Raw genomic sequence first — 22336 nt, forward strand, 5'->3', positions numbered from 1 at the left:
TCTAACAATGTGCTGAGACAGGCACTCTTTCCTCATTTTACAGATGAAAAGCTTCAGTCTCTGAGCAGTTATAACTCGCCAGAGATCTTGGCTAGTTCTGATGGGCACTTACAGGGATGTTTCAGGAATGAGGACTCGCCAGAGTGGGATCTAGAGAGCCCTCTGAATCTGGGGAGGGACATATACAGGAGCTGGGATGAAAGGAATCAGATTTTAGAGTTGAGAGGGACCCCTGTTAACGACTCCCAAGAGTTTGAATGACTTGTCCAAGGCTCACACAGCTACTCCATTGAAGAACCAGTATGTAATCCACTTCTCTTGCTAGTTCAATGCCATTTCCACTCCACTCACAGGACTCTCTTAGGGGAAAGAGAAAGGAACAGAAGTTAGCTCTAAGAATTTAAGGTGGGGTCTTGGAAAGACTAGAAATGTTAGGAAACATTGACTCTGAGACATGACGAGAAAATAAGCAAGTGAAAAAAGATGTAGGAGTAGGACCAAATCTCGTCAATAACTAGCCTAAGAGTAGTCAGGTGGGGAGATGTATGTAACCCTATGAAAGCCTATGCCAAGCACACCTGTTTGAGGTGTATGTTTAAGTATGTTGGTGTTTGGGTCATTATGCAATCTTTATTTCTAGGAATTTATTCATTCTAGCAAAGAGAATTTCTCCCAAACCAATGTTGTATTTTTACTGACATCCACTATAAATTAGGGATTATACTTGGGTTAGAGTGGGATATACTTGTGGGTTGGAGAATCCTGATGAGCAAGTGTTTTAGAGGCCAGTCCCATGTCATGCTGGATGTCAGTTGTATGGCTCCAGGAAGCTATGGAAACCATTTCTTCCATTGCAGAGTCACCTTAATCCTCTTCCCCCAAATGTCATCCCTTCCATTTTCCCTAAAGACCCCCCTGCCACTAAGGCTCCTGGGTTGGGATCTGGATATCTTAGTGTTTTGTTGTCTTTCCTTAGCTTTTGGGGGGGTACTAACAAAGGCAGATAGAAACTTCTAAGCTAGCACTCTATATTTCCGCTGTAATATTCCATGAGCTCACGGCTTTGGACTCTGTGAAAGCGGTCACATTCAACTTCAGTAAGCTTGAAATACCATATATTCCATTTCCTTACAACGCAGCTGTCCTGTAGATAAGCACTGCAGGACCCTTTTGCACAGCTCAAGTAAACCCTGTTGAGTAATGGAGTAACTTCTGCTTATCCCCTCGTTAGTGCTTCCGGGCCTAGTGAGGCTTATCTTTGCCCCTAAACTTCCAATTCAAAACTGCTTCTAATGTCTCAATTTCAAGAAGCATCTTACCACCTTTGCACTAGCAATGAAATGCAATTAGGGTGCAGCTAGCTCAGATTTCCCTTTCAAATGTATTTCTATTGCTTGTGGGAAGCACTATTCTTTCAAGAAATTCAAAATTACTTTCAAACCACTTGAATTCTTGTTATTTCATTCCACTATGAGTGCTCAAGGACAAACCAGCACTCATACTGGAATACCTCATCTGATAGAACCACACAGCCTGCCAAAAGCCACTATCCTGCTCTTGTGGGCAGGTTTGGGACCCACTGAGCCTTACTTCAACATGGAGTTTCAACCCTGGCACAGTGCCCTGTTTAGTTTATAAGCACAGCCTTCCTTTGGAAGTCTGTTACCTGACAAGAATCTTGTTGGCAAGAATTTTTCAGTTAACTGTAGGAGGCAGCTTTATAGATGGAATATACATGTTTTGCTTTTATTTTTTAAAGAAAAAAAAAGTTTGCAATGCATGCCTGGGACAGGGCAGGAAAAAGCCACCTGAGATTTGGAAACACCAGGAAACAATTTCTTTGGGGGCTGTTTGAAATGTCACTTGTCTGTATTGCTTCCTCAGTTCCAACTAATACAACTGTCAATTCCAGGACCTCACTATCCTAAGTCCCTCTAAGCCTGCTGCTAAAGGAAACCAAGTAGCTACCTTCTCCTACCCCACATTTTGCTGTCCAGATGTGACCTTTGTCCCAATACAATGACCACTGACAAGAAAACATTGTAATGGATGTGGGCTACCAGTTTTTCTTCTCATCCTCAGCAGCTTTGGAGCCCTGCTGGTGCAGTGGTTAAGAGATGGGCTGCTAACCAAAAGGTCAGCAGTTTGAATCCACCAGCTGTTCCTTGGGAACCCTATGGGGCAGTTCTACTCTGTCCTATGGGGTCGCTATGAGTCACAATTGACTTCATGGCAATGGGCTTTTTTTTTCAGCAGCTTTAAATCTAGTTTCCAACTAGGCTAAAACTGTCCTCGGGCTAAAAAATACCTGCCCCCCGCCCCAAATGACTTGAACAGGCAAGAATTAAAACAGAAAAGGAGGAGGAGGGGGTGTCTAAGCAACCAAGCCTTCCCTGGAAGAGAAGAGGAAGACGTTAGAAGTGAATAATAGGTTTAGGTTTATTTGCATATACACAAGAGAAGAGTTTAACCATTGCTGGGTGAGAAGAGGCAGGGCTTGTGAGGAAGTAAGGCTTCAGCAGAAGAAGGCACCTTGACGTACAAACAAGACTCAGCTTATTAGATGAAACACAGTTGCAATCTTCATTTGCCCCAAGCCAACATCCGATTTACCTGCTGTCCTAGAGACACAGGAATCGCTTACAAAACCAGCTGGAAAATCAAGTGGAGAGAAGCTGTTACCTTATCTGGACCAGATCCTAAAACTTTATGTACAGGATGCAGAGAAAACACAACAGGCACTGTCAGGTAATTCTTAACGTGCCTCCAAAGTTGGGGCCTCAATTTTACAAGGGCTTTCGAAAAGGAAAAGGGACCCTAGAAGTGGTTCGTGCAAGATCTCCAGGACCACAGTCACAGGCATGAGATCTTTGGAAATGAGGGTGGACTGGCTAGGAAGACAAACATTTCTCAGCCTGCTGCTATTATATCTCGTGGGGTCTATTTCCTGGTAAGCTGAACCTCAGGTGCTGGGAAGAGTCTCTCCCAAGGACGGAAGGACATCCTTGCTAAAAATGATCTTTCTTGGATTGTAAAGTTAACCAGAATGAACACTGACTCTCTTTTGGGTACCCAAACACGATTAAGGCTTTTAACGTGAAAAGACCAAGTTTTCCATTCGGGAACTGTAACTACCAAGTAGACAGTTCTCAAGGGAACTTTACCTACTTCTTTTTCTCCAGGAAGATATGTGGATTGTCCTTAGAGAAGTCAGAAGAGGTAACCTAGTGATTAGATTAAAATAAACAATTGGGTAAGCTGACTGGGAAGGGGAAGAGAAACACACACTGAGTGATTGTACCTTTTTTTGTATTAAAGGATTAAAAAATTCCAATTTAATAAATTTTGGAAAAGCAAATGTAAAATGACTCGGGCTTATAAAATCAGAATTTACAATTATCCGTGAATAGTCAAAGACAAATCATAGAACCATTTTGATTACAAGTCCAAAGTAATTCTAATGTTGGTTACAGAATCACTTTCCTGCTCCCCCAGTAAGATTACAGTTGTTAAATGGAAAGCTTCCCCACTGCTACTCACACTGCTGATAGAAAACATCTTCTTCCAAGATAGTATTTTCACACAAATTTGCATCACAAAACCAGGCACATCTTTCCTTGTGCAAAAAGCTTAGCAGGATGACATCTCCTTTCGGCTTAGATCAACAACCTTCTTTTTATAAATAACCCCCCTCCCCCGTGCCTGCATTCATCCCAGTCTTCATCCTCTACAGGCTGTCTCTCTCCATCCCAGTTCCAGCAGGCCAGGTCCTCCTCTAAAAGGAGGGCTGGGTCAGTGAGGCCACATCAGGCACCCATGAGATCCTCCTAAGCCAATTCCAGCTGGGCTACTAGTTGTCTGGCACCCTTGCACACAAGAAAGCTGTACTTCTCTCTCTCTCTGTTCCTTCTTCCGGGACATCTACACCAACAAGATATCTGGTCATTCCTAGCTTTTCCTGTTTTGCAGAGCCCTTCATTGATACCCAGGTGGCTGTAACCACCACTACAAATCTCTTGATCATTTCCCCCTCAATCATCTACCCCAGTGCAACTGAGTCTCTTCTGGGAGTCATGAGTTTTAACCAGCAACTCCTCTCTCACAGCCTGTGCCTCCTAGCAGATCTACTCAATAAGGATCTGTAACTTTGAGGTGCCTACTGCTCTGCAAGTTCTAGTCAGAACACCACAGCCTCTGTCAACTGCAAGCCTGGGAGAAAATGCCAGTCCCACCGATTCTGACCAGTGGTTTTGGGTTGAATTAAATGAATCTAGTACCACACTCTCCTCTTCACTACTTTTCTTCATTAACACACCTATAAGCGTTCACTTTAGCAGTTCAACACAAAGCTCTTGAGAGCTCTCTTTCAATATGCCTAGATCCATCACATGGGGTGAAGGAAGCACCTGTGGCTTTTTGAGTGCCTTTAGAACTAGTACCTAACTGGTTATAGTGTGTCACCCATAACTAGTCATATTTTGTGGCCTCCATACAGTATGTGTTGCAGCATTATTCAATTTGCAAACAGTGAGATTTATCAGGGATCTACGTTCTCCTTGAATTTGATCTTAAGTGCTAACCTCTCATTAGCATTAAAAATGTTCCATCTTTAAGCATGTCCACATTAAATGCTCAAAGAAGAAGTGCTACTTAGAGAGAACATGGAAGGTTTCTTTAAGAATGCAACCGTGCTTTCCTCTCCAGCCCAACCAATGGGCTGAAAGCCTGTTTCCATTCTCCTTTCTATTCTTCCAGCGTGAATCCACAATTCAGTGGCAGCACAACCTAACTTAACAGGCACTCATCATTAAGCCTGAACATCTACGGCATGTAAACAGGGTGAGATGGCAAAAAATACACATCCATAGATCCACTCTGATCGAGAACTAAAAGAAAAGTCTTGAGACAGCTGGGCAAAGAGGCTGAACTCACGCGTGCCAGTGCACACATACACAAGAACAAGTCAAACATCTCAATGAGGATTTACTTTAACAGAACCTTGCACAGGTACACTATGCTCAAGCCTCGCTAGGGGAGTCACTTTTTTTCCCCCCTTTCTTACCACAGCATAAGCCAACAGCCAACTAAACATTCAGACCCATCGTTGAATAGAAGGGAGCAGCGTCAGACACAAAATTTCAGGCCCTGGTTTTTACGTGCCTTTAATACTTTTTTTTCCTTTCCTCTGTGTTCACTAAACAGAATTTGTTTCTCTTTTTCTTTTTTGGTAAAGCTACTTTTCGTAGCTTTTCCCCCCTCCCCTTTATATTTATCATGTCTTTAATTTCTTCTCTGAGGAAGAATTCTCTGGATCTCCATCTTCCAATTCTACTCGATGCCTTTTGAGGCCACTGTGGCCATGAATACCCCTGCTGCTGCTGTCTGTGGCTGGGGGATCAGTCGGATCCTCTCTCATTCCAGCACTGGGGGTCTCAGAGGCCATTTCAGACCCACAACAATCTCTGTGAAGGAGTGTCCCTGCCAGGGACAAGTTATCATGGTCAGTGTCTGAATGTCCTGGAGAAGAATAAGCCATCATCTCCAGTTCCCCAAAGTTCTGCCCATTGTTGTGGGGATGAAGGGGGCGGGGGTGCAAGCGTCCATTGTTGTGGTTGGCACAGATGGTTTCAAGGCTCCTCTCTTCGTTGTCATCAGACTGGGTCCTGGGACAGTTGCCAGACCCACTGCTGGGAGTGGAGCCAGATGCCTTGGGGACAGGAGGAGAGGGCGACTCCTCAGACCGGCTGCTCAGGGCCTTGCTCAAGGCTTTTCCATTGAGCTTCTTGGTTTCAAAAGAGTGTTCTACAGAGCCACTATTGTTAGTGTCCTGAGAGGTGCCCTCTGGCACCTCTGCCCAAGTATGGCTGCTGTGCTCATGGCCTGGGCCATTGCTGGGGTTTCTAGTAGAAGTCCCTTCTTTAAAAGCGTCCTTGCTGCGGCCTTCAGGGGGTAGGTCCTGGTTTCTCTGGGCCACGGCTGTGTTTAGACAGACTTCCTTACTGGAAGAAGGGATTGGGTTGTCCTTGCGGCTGGTTCCTGCTCTCCCATCATCTGCCTCCCCAGTCACGAGGGAGGTCTCTCCATCTTTGTTATTTGAGTAGGAGATATAGGAGTAGCGAAGCCACTTGTAAGCTTTATAAATCTTTCGCTCAACTGATTCTATGTCGGAGGTTGGTGATGCCCGGCTTGGCTGAATCTCCAAAGTGGAAGTGCTCCGCTCAGGGGAGGAGGCAGGGGAGGAGGAGAGGTCATCCACTTTGATCTGGGGGTAATCGTAGTTGTCTTCTCCAATGTAGGTGCTGGTGGACTTGGTTGGGGCACTAGGCCTCTCTTCTCGGGGTGTCTTCTGCCGGCGCCGCATAGCATTTCGCTGCCGGGTAGAGGCTCGGCGTTCATTCAACTCCTCCTCGTCCTCTGAGCTGCTGGAGCTGCTGGAGCTGCTGGACTCATCTTCAGGGCTGGGTGACCGAGGTCGGGGGAAGAGATCTGTGTCCAGTTCAACCTCACAGGCATTCTCTTCAGAATCAGACTCATTGGAAAGGGCCAGGAGGCGCTTGTCCTGGTAGCGCCGCAGAGCAGACAAGCGCTGCTGGCGAGAGGCAGCATCCTCACATGTAGGTGGTGGCGGAGTTGATGCCACCGTGTTTGTGGTGGTGACCCGCAGAGGCCCGAGGTGGAAGGCATTGTCAGCAGACTCATCCACTGTGGGGGGCGGGGAGCGGGGCAGTGAAGCTGAAGACTCTGAGTCCGTGTAGCCTGAGCGCTCGCTGACCCCAGCGTGCAGCTGGAGGATAGTACTCTCGCTGAGGTCACTGTCTGAGTCAGAGCTCCAGCCCTCGATCTCTCGGCGCACTAGGGAGTCAAAGAAGGCCATCATCCGGGGGTCCTCCTGGACTGACTGGTTGGCATAGTCATGTGATAGGCCACTCCCACTGTTCAGCACAAGGCTGATGTACTCTTCATGGGTATAGAGGCAGCGAGAATCATCCTCAATCCGACCGTCGAGGTCTCCAGTACATCCTGGCTGCTTGTATGGGCTCCAGATCTACACAGAAGAAAAACAAAAGCAACCAGACACTGATTGGAAAGACTTCTAAAGCTGGCAGCGATAAAGTATACCAAGGCAGAGCTTCCCCAGACCCTCCCTGTCATTTGGCCAGGACTTGCTAACCAGCTTAAAAAATATATCCTTCACAGTCTGGATTATGTGGACTGCACATGAAAACTGAGGCTTCTAGAATAAGATGTGGGAAAAAGTACGGGCTAGGGCATAGCATTAACCAAGTATCAGGGGATCTCCGTCTTGTCTTTAGGCCCAGAATAATCACATTCCATATCCCCCCTCAATTTCCCTCTCCTTCAGTTTCCTCTATTCACAGCTTGGAAATTACAATACTACCCTACATAATCTCAGGGGATTTAGGATGACTTGAAGATTGGTCAATGTGTTTAAAACTCTCAGAAGAAGACTGAAGCTATGCACAGAGAGCTGCTGCTTTTCCAAAGTGAAACAAACCCAGCAGTCAGTTCTCTGTGACAGTTAAAATTTCAGCTTATAGCTCCACTTCTCCCCAACTGTGACATCTCTATTTTTAACTAAAAGGAGTTGCTTACTGGAGCTTGATAAGAATAGCCAACTGCCTACACTGCAGTTCCCTCTAGGATGTGCAGGCATCAGTTACCCAGGAAACTAGGTTCTCTTAACTGGGGAGCTGTTGGCTTGCTCCCCAACGCTTCTGTTAGCTGCAGATGAATAGGTAGGACACCCTCCCCCCAAAAGAGGTGACTGGAGTCCCGTCCCTTATCACTCCTCTACTCCTTGGTCAGGGACACGAGCTTATAGCCAAAAAGTGCAAACTAGAATTCAAACTCAGGTATGTCTGAATGCAAAGGCCCAGCTCTTAACGACCTACACTACACTATAAAGACTGGCCACAGAGCAGCATAGAAAAGCTCAGTTACATCAGCCGGTAGCCATGGTAACTCAGATGAAATTCTAGGTGACTTTCTTGCCTGACAAGCAGGCATCTATCTTTAGATGGCACCCAACTCAGAAAACAGTGGCCCCTCATTCCCTATCCCCCATCAAGACAATGGCTTTGTTTCCCCAAAGCTGCCTAAGGGCAAATTCTTCTCCTTGTAAGAACTTTGCTGAGGTCTGTTCCAGATCCCCAGTTCCAGCTGTGCTTTACTTGGCAACACCTGGGGAGGTAGTGTCTCCCTGGAGGACCCCCAGTTCAAGAGGGGCTGAAGAAACTTTGTAGATTAGCTTCTTGTCACCAATTCCAAACTCAAATTCACTCTTCCTTCAACTGCCCACAACTCCCAGGTGTTTGCCCCTCTCTAGCTTCATAATCTCACCCAGGGGAGTTCTAAGGCAGTGGTTCTCAAACTTTAGAGTGCGTTAAGAATCACCTGAAATAGATAATTACAATGCTGACTTCTGAGCCCACTCTTAGAGAGTCTGATTTAATAAGTCATGGGTGGGTACCAGGACTCTGTGTTCTTAACAAGAACCCAAGGGATGGGTAAGTGAGTGGACCAACTTTTCAGAAACACTAGGATATAAAAATCCATTGCCATCGAGTCAATTCCAACTCATAGCAACCCTACAGGTGAGAGCAGAACTGCCCCATGGGGTTTCCTAGGCTGTAATACTTACAGGAGCAGATCGCCAGGTTTTTGTCCCCAGAGCAGCTGGTGGGTTCAAACCACTGACATTTTGGTTAGCAGCCGAGCACTTAACTACTGTGCCACCAGGGCTCCCTTAAACTCATAGCAACCCTATAGGACAGAGTAGAACTGCCCCATAGGGTTTCCAAGGCTGTAATCTTTATGGAAGCAGATTGCTACACCTTTCTCCTGTGGAGTGACTGGTAGGTTCCAACCACTGACCTTTGGCTAGGAGCTGAGCGCTTAGCCACTGCGCCACCAGGGTTCCTTCAGATATAGTTAGCATAAAATAAACACTGGGAAATAATGGATTTGCTTGAAGGACTTTCTTAACCCATAAATTCCTAAAAGACATGGCTTCCAGTATCGGGCTCAAGCTATAAATAACTATCTCTGCAAACAGATGTCTGAGGGAATGAAAAGAGTTTGGTGGCTTAGAAAGTGTCATGGTTTGAATTATGTCCCCCCAAAAAATGTGTGTATCAATTTGGCCAGGCCATGATTCCTGGTATTGTGTGGTTTTCCTATATGTTGTAAATGCTGCCTCTATGATGTTAATGAGGGAGGATGGGTGGCAGTTGTGTCAGCAAGGCAGGACTCGGTCTACAAGACTGGATTGTATCCTGAGGCAATGCCTTGAGATATAAAAGGCAGAAGTGAGGAGAGAGACAGGGGGACCTCATACCATCAAGAAAGCAGTGCCGGGAGCAGAGCGCATCCTTTGGACTGGGGTCCCTGCACAGAGAAGCTCCTAGTCCAGGGGAACACCGACAAGAAGAAGGCCGAGAGAGAGAAAGCCTTCCCCTGGAGCTGACACCCTGAATTTAGACTTTTAGCCTACTTTAACTGTGAGGAAATAAACTTCTCTTTATTAAAACCAACCACTTGTTGTGTTTCTGGTATAGCAGCACTAGATGACTAAGACAGAAAGGAAGCTGAGGGGTCTAAAAGGGCAAAGACCTTAGAATGCTTTCTGGGTCTTATTCTTAATTCTGGATCAATTCTCTCACCTTCTCAGTTTAAAATGGCAAAATGTTACTAACCATGTTTTCTAATATGAAGATAAATCTATTTGTATTTCATAGAAACACAGAATTTGTTAACAGAAATACAAAATATTAATGGTGAGATGCTGGCCCAATTATTCAATAAGCCAGTTTCGAGGTTCTAAGAATCTATTACTACGCAGCCGCCCATGTTTTCACTTCAGAAATGAAAATCATAACACAATGTCAGCTTTTATTTGGGCTCTGGAATGTATTAAGCTGAGGTAGACTGTTCATTCCTGAAGCATGGAGTAATGGAACAAAACGCTAGACCAGGAGGAAGGAGACTTGATTCTAAGTTCCCACTCAGCTCCTAGCGAGCTGGTAACCTTGCGTGAAGCACAGCTCCCTCATCTAAAAAGCGAACTACATGGTCTCATCCAATCCTAAGATTCAGAGTGAAACAAAACCTCCATCCCAGAGAGCCAGTCTTCAATCCTCAAGGAATGTGTAGTTCAGAGCTGTGGGACCAGGTAGAGCAAGTAGGGAACCCCAGCTTCCACCGCTTTACATGGCCCTAGGCAAATGACTTCATCTTTTAAAGCCCATTTCTCATCTGTAGAAACGACATACCTATACCAAAGGACCAAAAAATGTGGGTTTTCGCCTTCATTTGGCACCTGAGTGCTATAACCAGAAAGTTTTAGAACCATCATCAGACAGACTTTTGAATCTCAGAAGTACTGACTTTCCCTATTTTGATGGCCCTCATCCTTAAAATATGAATTTCAAACATTTGTGAAACTGTTGATTTCCCTACACTGAAACTCAACAATTCAGAAGTAAGGCAATGGAAAAACAACTCCCTGTTACGTCTTAAATGTGACTAGATATGTCTCCCGATGGGTCATGGTTCATGAGAAAAAGGAGGGATAAGTAGCTGTCTCTCCAAGTCCAATGAAAAGTTTAGCTCTAGAAGCTGCTGAGGAAAAGTATACAGTTCAATTCTTACTCAAACATCATTAAAGTGGAAAGCAATTATGTACCAAGTGTTCAGATCTACACAAGCCACCATCACGTTTTATGCAGCAGCTCTAAGCTCTCTTCTCTCCTTGCGCTACTATACTGAACTTAGACGTTTGTCCATCTACTGAGAAAAACTACACAGAAAAGTTCCTAAATTGCTATTCAGGGGCTCTCCACACTCTCTAATCTGGCTTCCAAGACCCTCTGGGCCTGTCTCCAGCCAACCTTCCCAGCCTTATCTCCTAGCGCTCTCCTTCACATACTCTTCATGTGATCATTTTCTGAATGGGTCCTATACTATCTTGCTTCTGAGCATTTGTTCAAAAGCCCCGTGCCTGACAAAAGAAGGTAGTCAATAACTATTTACTGATCCAATGAAATACCCATTCCTTCTACTTGAAATGTCCTTCCTACCTTATTTGTTCCTTTTGAAGTCTTACCTATTCTTAAAAATCTAGCTCAAATATTACCTATACAGAGATTACTCCAGATGGGAACAAATCTCTCCTTCCTCTAACCTCCCTAGCACTTTGTTTATATCTCTTGTGCACTTTTTTATTATCTTCATTTCTTTATTTTCGTTATTTTTATTTCTTGTCTTTCCTACTGTGTCATCAATTCCTAGAAGGACCTTTGTTACCTTTCCCTTTGTGTTCCCCATAAGGCCTAGCACAAATGGGACACAGTAGATATATCACAAGTATGTGGTAAATAAATGAATATTGATCTTTGGGAAAAAATGTCTGAATTTACCCCACCTTGCCCTCCCTCACCTGATTAACTGCAACGAATCCCCTCTTTTGGTAAGTGTGGACATTCAGAGGGACAGAAGACCTATTATGAGTGACAAGCAGAGGCTAGTCCTGACAACAGGCACCTTTCTCCTTGGACTAGAAAGTGACACTAAAGGGTAAGGATAGGGAGAAGGTAGAGTGAAGTAAGACAGAAAAAAAGGTCTCAGGCTGGGCTAGCACAAGGTAGGATGTGGCACTCTGAGCCACTGAGCCCCTAAGAAATAAGTAGAAAAGTGACATTTATGGAAATAGTCAGAAATCGTCAGGCACAAGTAATTCACATGGCACTCCAGGCTGCCAAGTGATTTTTAGCCTCCTGACTTTACAGATGGGAGAGAGATCCAGAATGCTACTTAAGGCTACTGAGACCTCAATGGCCTTTCTGGACGATGTGAGTGCAGACAAGAGCAGAAATTCCAACAGACAGACGAGGCCAGCATTTCACTCTGCCTCGTCCTTCTCCTTTCCACATCCCTTTCTACACTGCTTTAAATTTATGCCATTTCCAACCAGACAGCACCTAAGAGACTATAGCTGAAAACTCCAGAGCCTTTTGCTTTCCCTCCCACTATGGTCATCTGTGCTGACTTTTCAAGGGTTCAGACGGTTAACTCTACCTCCTGCTGGGGGAGGGTTCAGGTCCCATGGGAATCTGTGAGCAATGAGCTCCCTAGTTCAGTCTGGATAACCTCACAGAGAAAACATTTTTTTCTTGCTCTCCTCTGAGAACTTGGCTAGTTTCCAATCTATGACCTTAAGGGTAAAGACTTCAGTTGACTAAACAGTAATTGGGGAAACTTAGCACAGAAACATCCCAGAGTGCACAGCCAAACAGGAATCTCTTCTAAAGGAGAACTCTTGAGAAAAAGAATGACGTCAATGGTCCTGGAGAGGACACATCACAGTGACAGCCCACTGGTCACAGGCCAAAGGAGGGGGAAAAGCAATGCAAGGAACAGGGCTTGACAGAGATTATCAAACCCAGCATGAGGGGCATCAGGCAGTCCACTGCCTTTCCACTTACAAGGTGAATGTGGCAGTATACTGGGAAGAACAGAGAACAGGCTTTTATCCTGGCTTTAGCATGAATGAGCTGTGTGACTCTGGATGGTTAAGAAAAAGTCAGTATAAATGATCTAGAAGTCCCATTTTAGCCCTATGAGGAAATGTGTGCTGCCACAGAAATCAGCTCTGATCCACAGGACCAACAAAGCCTAAATAAAGTTGGACTAAGGGCAAATACAAATATTGACCAACGCTCCAATATAAGATCTCTGATAGCTGCCCCCTGCCATCAAATACAATTTGGCTTGACTCTGGATAGTTCAAAACAAACAAAAAACAACAAAAGAAAATGAAAACTACCAAAATCATCAACAAACCATTTTTTACCTTTTGTTTTCCTGAAACCTCTCAAGTTTTCAATGTCACTTCAGAAAAAAAGATAATAATAATAACTGTGGTGTTTTAACTTTTGGGGGGAATGCCATCTGTCCTTATTTAAAAGCCAAGTTGTCATAGGGTCCTCAAGAATTCATCATTTGCCCTGAACCCTCATTTACTTCCTCAGATATGGAAAAAGATCCAAGGGTTACTAGCAACTAGAATGAGAGTGATGGGCAGTAGGCCATCCTTTTATGGACACAGGCCAGGCTGGGGCCCTCAATTTCAGACTATAAAAATATTCCTTGGCAGGGGTGAGTTCATTCAGGCGATGCACAATTGATGCAAGTGTTTAGGATTCATACCCAAGTAGCCTCAATCACAACCACATGCAGTGGTTTTTATGTGACAATCTAACTACGGTTCTGGGAATCATCTGTGCCATATCAGGACAGCAATTAATGCAAAGTGCACACTGGAAAACTGAGGGGATAGCGGCTCCCCTAACCTCCAGATGAGGTTTGGTAAGCAGATTCATGACATCAAAGGCCAACAGAAATGTAGTGGCATACAAGGTAGTGTCTAGAAGATACTTTGTTTCAAAGCCTAGTCACTATTTTAAAAAAATGGTCCTGAAAGGAGGGTTTTATTCCACTGTTTTTTAATATCAATTTTCCTGTATTTTGTAATATGTCAAAATCCCTGAGAATTTTGATAGACCTTCAGTATGTCTAGATATAAGGTCCTACATATATTGTTCTAAAGACTTTGAATTATGAATTGTAATAATTTCTCTAAAAGGACAGAAGGGGAAGGTGCCTCACCTTGATAATCTTTTCTACACCAGAAGAGCAGATCATGTAGGTGTGGGGATTAAACCGGACCTGGTTAACAATAGATCGATGCCCTTTCAGCACCATGAAGGCTCCGTTGACCACCCTACCAATGCCACCTGGGGAGAGAGAAGGAAACAAAAACCAAGCAATGAAATGGATGAATGTAAATAGGTTCCAGTAATGGCAGATAAACAGCTCTGAAAGGGAGCTGAGATTTTTTTATTAACTATACCACCAGCAGAACCCTTAATCTTACAGATAAAGTTGCTATGGAAAGAGTGAAGATGAAACCTCTCTCAGCATATGTGCTCTTACCAAGAGCCTTTATTTAGCCTTTAAGCATTGCCCACGCCCACCCACTGCAATTCCATTGTCAATGAAGCCAAAGCCACTTAAAACATTTCTCAAGCTTTTGATCCCCAAGATAGACTCCAAGTGTTACCTTGGAAAAGGCTAGTCATGAGCAAAATGAGACTGAACTGCTTGGGAACAGTTAGGCAGCAGAGCCAGGGACATGTAGATCCAGAAGCATGTAATTACTTAAATGCACAGAAAGCATCTCTGATGCATTTGCCCTCAATTTCTATGATGAGGAGAGCAAAAAAACAAAACAAACAAACAAAACCAATGGGAAAAATAATGGAGAGAATACCCCTCCCACTCTACCCCGATAGCAGGGAGAACTAAGGATGAAGAAAGGAGATTTGGGTCACTTTCTTAAGCTCCTTCATAACAGGTAGAGTCCAAGTATTTGGAATTTGAATCAGACAGTGAGCCCTAAAGATACCATGTATGGATTAAAATTAAGATGCCACTGACAGAAAGCTGGCTTTTCTTCTCCAATGACTGAGAAAAGTACTAGAGGTCTGGAACTTACAGATGAAGATGTCATCATTTATGAAATTGGGATAATCTCAAAGGTTTAACTTCACTGGTAAGGGTATCACACCCACACAGAGAACATGTACCCCACACCCAAATTCTAAACTATATAAAACAGAGTCAATCTGAGCAATCCTCAGTTGGTCAGTACACATAGTTTAATCAATGAATACCTTCTCAATCCCTACCAAACGCAAATCCCTACCAAGGGCATAGGTGTCATCAGGCAGTATCTGTTCCACATGCCTCTATCCCACTCCCAACTCCACCTTGTTCAAATACTCATTCCAAATGTTTCTCATTATCTCAGCTGCTGGAGGGAAATGACTAGAACAACATCCCTTCTGCAGAAATAATCTGCTCGTTCTGAAGAAGGTGTCTTCTGCTTTTGATCTCCTGAGAAAACTCCTCTTTTGCCTCATGGAGGCTATCCCTCTTTACTGTCATGCACTTATCTTGTTTATGACAGCAAGACTGTATTGATCTGCCCCTTGACTATAACTTAGCCAGCCTGCTCTACTTGGTGAATGACAAAATGTCCTTTGCCTAAATTTTCCCCCATATTTGACATAATTAATATTTGAATTATCTAGGATAGATACTAGATTTAAAGCTATTCACATCTCAGTCCAACATCAAGTTTGCTAATAAACCATGAAAGAAAAGAGTGACTAGGACACAGGACTGGTGCATTTTTATGGAGAAAAAGGTTAAACACTGAGGTAGGCTGCCAGAGTCGGAACCCTTGGGCAGGTTAAGTACACTGGGTTCCTAAGGTGGCGAGGGAGGAGGGCAAGGTGACCGAGGCCTAGTCAAAACAAAAATAAACTTGAGAAAAGGGATCCACAGAAATTTAAGAAACCTAAAATAGTTATCTCAATACAGGAATCTCACCACTCCCAAAGAGTTCCTTTGGGTGTATTCCTCTTCTGGATAGGGTTGATGTTCATAGGTCTCCCCTGAATTCTACTTTTCCAACATCCTATTCCTACCCCTACCCTCATTATGAAGGTGACTAGCAAAGGAACTTTGGGTTAAACCTAGTACCAATTTTGCTTATTCGTACTGCCTCCAAGAAAAGGAATTTAAGTAACTTTCTTCTAAATCATACAGCTGGTAAATGGCAGAGCCAGGGTTTGAACTAGAGTCTGTTTGGCTTTAATGTCTAATACCCTTTTCTATCACATCAGCTGCCTTTAAGGGAGGAGAGGGTTTAAACAGGGATAGAGGCAGGCTCATAATTCTAAACCTTTCTGGCCGTTATAAACTGGTTGGTTTTCTTTTGAAGTCCTGAATTAAAAACGGTGGGGGGAGGGGGGCAGGAGGTTCTATGCACTGATATCGTGAGCACAAGCTCTAAAGTATGACCACAGGGAGTTTCATCACACTGTTAACACTGCATACTCCATGAGACTGAATCTGTCTTACTTACTCTTGCACTCAGAACCTGGGGCACAGTGCCTCAACTACTGCCAGTGCTCAGTAAACACTTCCTGAATGGATAGTGTTTGAGGAGAGGGCAATTTTAGAATAAGTACCACAGAAGGCAGACAGATAGAGGGTCTCATGTCTTAAGAATCAGCTACCACAGAACTAAAATTTACCAACCAAATCAGTCTTTCCATCATGGTTACTGGGAATACAATTATAATAGCTTTCAGATCTAAAGAATAATTGAAGGGTATCAATGCCTGAAAATTCAGACCATGGAAAAACGGTTTCTATTGCTCTTTCATGCCCTGTGACCTCATCTGGTTCCTCTTCTTGGCAGCAAATTTAATATAGCCCTTTTCTCCTTCCTCCTACCCAAATCGGTAGCTAGGAAATCTGAAAAAGAGGAGGAAGTAAATAGAGCTAAGAGAATGATGGTAAAAACAGGTACAGGGAGAATTACTGCTGCCATTTGTTTAAGGTAACCAAGGCTGTGTACACGGAATCATAGCAATGAATGGACTTCGGAGAGGCTCTCTCTACTAGTTTCTTTCCTGGCTTCTAGGTTTCAACTATACAACTGCTACTAGATAGTTTTGATACAATAATTTTTGGAGAATAAATTAGTCCTGGAGATTTGTATAAATCAGATAGTTTCCACTTCAGTCTGAAATGTTTAAAATCAAGATGCCAGTATCAGTAAGAACCTGGAGCCTCCTTTCCTCCGTGATCTAGCCAGACCCTGCCACTCATCAGGCAGTATCAAGTTAGAAGGAGTTAGGCGGGGAAAATTTTTTCCAGGAACTACATAGCCCACATAATCTCCCTGTGAAGCAGTCAGGGTCCTCTCTAAGGCTGTGGGTGAGGGCCCAAGTGAGGATCATCTTTGCCCCATGGTTGCCTAGCTGAGTCATGATCTAAACCAAAAACCAAACTCACTGCCGTCGAGTCAATTCAGACCCATAGCTACCCTACAGGACAGAGTAGAACTGCCCCACAGAGTTTCCAAGGCTTCTCTTACGGGTGCACACTGCCACACCTTTCTCCCAAGGAATGTCTAGTGGGTTTGAACCATGGACCTTCTGGTTAGCAGATGAGCACTTAACCACTTTGCCACCAGTGTTCCTGAGTCACGAGCTAATAATAATGGTACCAATGCATAAAATAGCACATACTCAGCAAAAAAGCTCATCCCTGAGCTGTCATTTATGTAATTCGTCTGTCCCTAGAAACAAGGCAAAAAGAATCACTTAAACATTTACTTCAGATATTTATAATTCAGACTACTACAAAATGAGAGTGGCTCTGATTCACTAAATGCTTCCTCAAACAGACATAGGCAGAGTTGTGTACATACGTGTTGTGTACGTACATGTTGTGTGTGTGCACATGTACACATACCCATCCCTACTTGTCTCACTCCTTTAAAAACACAATCAGGAGTACAAACCAACAGCCATTTCTCTGGGCCATCTGTTCTGGATGGCTCAGCCAAACACACTGGCACCATTTTGTAGGTTTCCTTCACAAGTAGAGGGCAAAGCACCCATATATCCATCTTTCCTCTGGTTTAGAAGAAAGGCTAGGGAGGTAGGGCAGGCTATAATTGTCTCATCTATTCTACTGCAGGGCTTTGGAAAAGAAAATGAAAGCTGGCCATCTCACAGGATTCCAGCATCAGTGACTCATTCACTTCCTTAGGGTACCCCTGGATCCCAGGACTCAAGAAAAAACATTTTGCTCAGAATCCAGACAAAGACCTTTCTAAAATGCTAAGGCCAAATGACCCCAGACAACACAAGAAGTTAAGTGGATAGGTCCTTACTTCCCTCTCCTGCCTTACCCACCAACTGCTCTTTCACAATAGTCAGCCAGGGAAGTTTATTCCCTCAGGACTCCCAAGTGTCAGGACAGAATAGAAACCCTGAATAGTCCTGTAATCATTATAGGAAGAGAATAAGCAATTAAAAATCTATGTACAGAAATACTTGCTGTCAAGTAGATTCTGACTCATGGTATGTCATATGTGTCAGGGTAGAACTGTGCTCCATAGGGTTTTCAGTGGCTGATTTTTCAGAAGTGATTGCCAGGTCTTTTTCCCAAGGCACCTCTGGGTAGACTCAAACCTCTAATCTTTTGGTTAGCAGCTGAGTGCACTGATCATTTGTATCACCAAGGAACTCCAAAATATATACTAAAACTCACCCGTTGCCATTGAGTCAATTCCAACTCACAGCGACTCTGTAGGACAGAGTAGGACTGCCCCAAGGAGCGGCTGGTGGATTCGAACTGCTGACCTGTTGGTTAGCAGTGGAGCTCTTAAACATTGTGCCACTAGGGATCCAAAATATATACTAAGATTAGATTACTTTAAAGGCAAATTCTACCCCTTAAGTAACAGATAATTATGGATTTATACAAAGTCCTTTTGAAATGCTAATTCCATGATCTCCTACGATCTCTTCAAGCCCCTCTTTATTACCCACTTATATAACTCCTAGAGCCCATTTTAAAATCACACACACACGCACACACACACATACTCTCTTCTTACTCCTTACACTGGAAGCTCTTTGAGGGCAAGGATGTGTTTATCTTTTAGTCACCAATAGGGCTTTGCATAATGTCTTATCTAAAGTCTAAAGATACTTAATAAGTGAACAAACTGAATAAATTCCTTCATTTTTTCTGGAGCAGGGCTTGAAGGAAAAGAAGGTTAAAATTATCATCTGCCAAAATGAGGTCTTGTAAATACCATTTCATTTCTGACTCCACTGATAGAATTAAGAGTTTACTGCTATGAGGGAAAGGGACTACTCCTTTTCCTGGATACAGCTAAAAGAGGTGTCCAAAAAACCTCTTAACAATTCCGAAAGGACTGAATAAACAGTTCCAGGGTCACCAAGTTTCAAACTACAAAGGGAAGTACAACCAAGGGTACTGACAATACAGAGAGCACAGTGGCTGCCTCCTGGGGACTATGTAACCACTTAAGAGTTGAAAAAAGCCAGATGGGGAGAGCCAGTGCTGTCAGTAAAGCTCAAAGAGTTCCACAGGCAGCAAGGCTTAACTGCACAAAAAATGTCAATTATACTGAATTCTTCTTTCATCATCATCTGTACTTCGGAAGTGTTTGCAACCAGCTACTTGTGGCCAATTAAAAACAGTTGTTCTTCTAATTGTATGGGAAGAAAAAGCAGATGCCCAGGTTTTAACTCATGCAGAATGAACGTAAATCTAGGAAAAGGAGAGACAAAGTGTGGGTGCGCGCGCGCGCGCGCACACACACGCACACACACACGCACACACGCACACACGTGCGCGCGTGCGCGCGCGCACACACACACACACACACACACACGACCATGAAAACCTGTTTCCAGCTGTTTGCAGCCTACTTCATCAGCCTACTGGTAGCGGGGGTGAGACTGGCAGTGAAACTGCATATTTTCCCCTCCATTCAGGGGAAAATGTATCATAACTTCATCTCTCTTGAACTGCTGACGAGTCAAGAGCAGCCTTCATGCAGGAACAACTCAACCGGCCATTCAGGAGGGCACTAAAGGAGTATAATGTCTTGTCTTCTAAGGAGTTTTTAAAAGGAAAGTTAATGCTTAATGAGGAATGACAATCATTGAGTAGCTACTAAGTCTTCCCTCACAATAACCCTAAGCACGTTTGTATTGTTGTTGTTATTCATAACAACATTTTACAGATGAAGAAACTTAAGTTTGGTAAGGTTGAAAAACTTTTCCACAACCCCCAACTAAATGAATGGACCAGGAATTTAAACCCAGGCCAACTCTATTACATTATGCTATTTTCCATAAATAGTAAGGCCTTAGTGCAGAGGCACAGCTTAGGAAAAGTAATTCTGTCTGTGAAAACTCTAAAGCCCTTTCCAACAAGAATTGGGGAAAGGGAAGGTAATGACAATATGAATATTTCCAAGAGATATCAACCTCCTCCACACTTTGCCAAATCCATTACTTCTATACCTAAGTTACTAGCGAGAGAATGCTTTGGAAATTATGAATCTACACTGATCTTTTATGCACAACAGTAACAACATCTTACATTTGAAAGCACAGTTTTCTAAAAGCTTCCAAGACTGCTAAATCATCTCACAATATGAGGCAGATTGGAACATTTTACAGGAGAAACTGAGGCTCAGACAATTACTATTACATAACCTGCCTAGAATCACCCAGTCAGCTAGTTACTGGCAGCGCGGGACTTGAATCCAGATATAATTTTGAGCCTAAAGCTCCTTACAACAACCATTCTAGCTCTATACACAATTTTTACTCTACTTTTACTCCATACGTTTATTTTATCCTCAGAATTATCACATAAAAACAGATATTCTTCCTACCTGAGATATAAAACATATTCTTATCAGGATTAAAAAAAAAAAAAAAGTCCATTGGCTTTTTCTTTACCATAGCAAAGTTCCCAGTTCTTTTCCTTCTTCTAATTTTTGAAGAGGTGTTAGAAATGAATTGACATCAACCTTAAAAACTGGGCCTGATCTTGCCAGGAAGCAAGTTTTACTGTGGGTATAGGTTTTATACCTTGAAACGATCTTTCAGCACACTAAGAAGCCCTATATGAATTATTTAGCCAATTCTGAAACTAGCATGTTTATACAGTAAATAAATTTTCATCTTTTTGAAGTTTGAGTAGCAGAAAAATTTCCCCAAGGATTGACAGTCTTACCGAGCAGAAGCAGGGGGTGGGGGAGGCGAGAGGAGGTACCTTTGCCTTTGGCTCATACTCAGGACTGCTCTCCATGTAGTTCTCTCAGCATTTGGTATGCACTGTGAAGCACACAGCAGGCATCCAATAAATGCTGATTGTTTGTGATCTAAATCAAGTTCTGGGTATATAATACCAAGCCAGCTTCTCCTTATTAGCCTGCCTTAGTATCTTATATTCAATAGATGTGCATAGAAAGTGTGCTCTTTCTCTTTCCATAATTATTTAAGTCAAAGAGCAAGCAGTAGGTTAGATTAGGATTTTTCTAACAGCCTTTTCTTCACCTAAGAATTCAAAGCTAGAACCCAAGGATCACATCTAGCCTGCAGGTGATTTGTTTGACTTGCTGAACCCTGCTGAGTATTTTTTAAAACTACTGCCCACATTTAAAAAGAGAGAGATTATACATAAAAGTTGGAGGTGCCAGGTTCCCGTGAAGCCAGAGTGAAGGGGAGGACTGAAAGCAAGATGAATCTGAAAGCCTGTATGAAGAGTAGTTGTGCCATGAGAATCTTCCCTCCAGCCCACAGGGCCAGGAAGCTGCCCCTTCCCCACACCTGCAGAAGCCTAGGGGGAGGGAGTTGACAATTGGAGTTGACCTCAAGAGGCTTTGCACTGGTGGACACCAGGCATAGCCGTGAGTGGGATTAAACAAAAATCTGTGTATAGGTCTGTGAGACTCCCAGCCCCATTCCCCTGCTTGGCTTCTAGAACCATAGTTTAACTGCTAGGCAAATACCCTCCAAGTGGGAGATCAAAGATTCCTCTTTTGGGAATCTGGCTAATTTTTATAGTAGACAGTCAATACAGAATGACCAAAACTGAAAATCTGTACAATACTATCAGCATGTTATAGGGAGATACAGAGAAAGGAACTGCTGTGCTGTTTGTTTTTTTTTTTAAATAAGGTTTTATAATATTTTATTTTAAAATTATGTACCAGTGTTACATAAAAACAAACAAACACACCCATTGCCACTGAGTCGATTCCGACTCATAGTGGCCCTACAGGAGAGGGTAGAACTGTTGCATAGGGTTTCCAAGGAGTGGCTGGTAAATTCGAACTGCTGACCTTTTGGTTAGCAGCCGAGCTCTTAACCAGTGGGCCACGAGGGCTCCAGTGTTACATTAAGAAGTATTTAATTACTGTGGCGTCTGGGATTTTAAAAGCTAGCAAGCAGTCATCTAAGATGCATCAAGTGGTCCCAACCCACCTGGAGCAAAGGGGAATGAAGAATACCAGAGACACAAGGAAAATAGTAGCCCAAGAGACAAAAAGGGCCACATAAACCAGAGACTCCATCAGCCCGAAACCAGAAGAACTACATGGTGCCTGTCTATCACCAGTGACTGCCCTGACAGGGAACACAACAGAGAGTCCCTGACGGAGCAGGAGAAAAGTAGGGTGCCGAACTCATATTCTAGTAAAAAGATCAGACTTAATGGTCTGACTGAGACTGGAGGAACTCCAGAAGACGTGGCCCTCAGACTCTCTGTTAACCCAGAACTAAAACCATTCCCGAAGCCAACTCTTCAGATAAAGATTAGCCTGGACTATAAGACATAA

General features: G+C 43.5%; 1 protein-coding gene across 2 annotated transcripts in view; it reads right to left on the bottom strand.

Annotated features, from left to right (window-relative positions):
* Positions 1-2198: 2198 nt before the first annotated feature.
* DCAF5 (DDB1 and CUL4 associated factor 5) overlaps positions 2199-22336 on the bottom strand; it is a 107900-nt gene continuing 87762 nt past the window's right edge. For both annotated transcript variants that reach the window (XM_004370978.2, XM_023726317.1), the window contains exons 8-9: positions 13687-13814; positions 2199-7045 (exon numbers count right to left, since the gene is read on the bottom strand). In XM_004370978.2, coding sequence (XP_004371035.1) covers positions 5273-7045; positions 13687-13814 — 1901 coding nt within the window. In that variant the 3' untranslated portion in view covers positions 2199-5272. The remainder of the gene's footprint in view (positions 7046-13686; positions 13815-22336) is intronic.

The sequence above is a fragment of the Trichechus manatus genome, unplaced genomic scaffold (genome assembly GCF_000243295.1).
Source record: "Trichechus manatus latirostris isolate Lorelei unplaced genomic scaffold, TriManLat1.0 scaffold00010, whole genome shotgun sequence".
Lineage (NCBI taxonomy): Eukaryota > Metazoa > Chordata > Mammalia > Sirenia > Trichechidae > Trichechus > Trichechus manatus.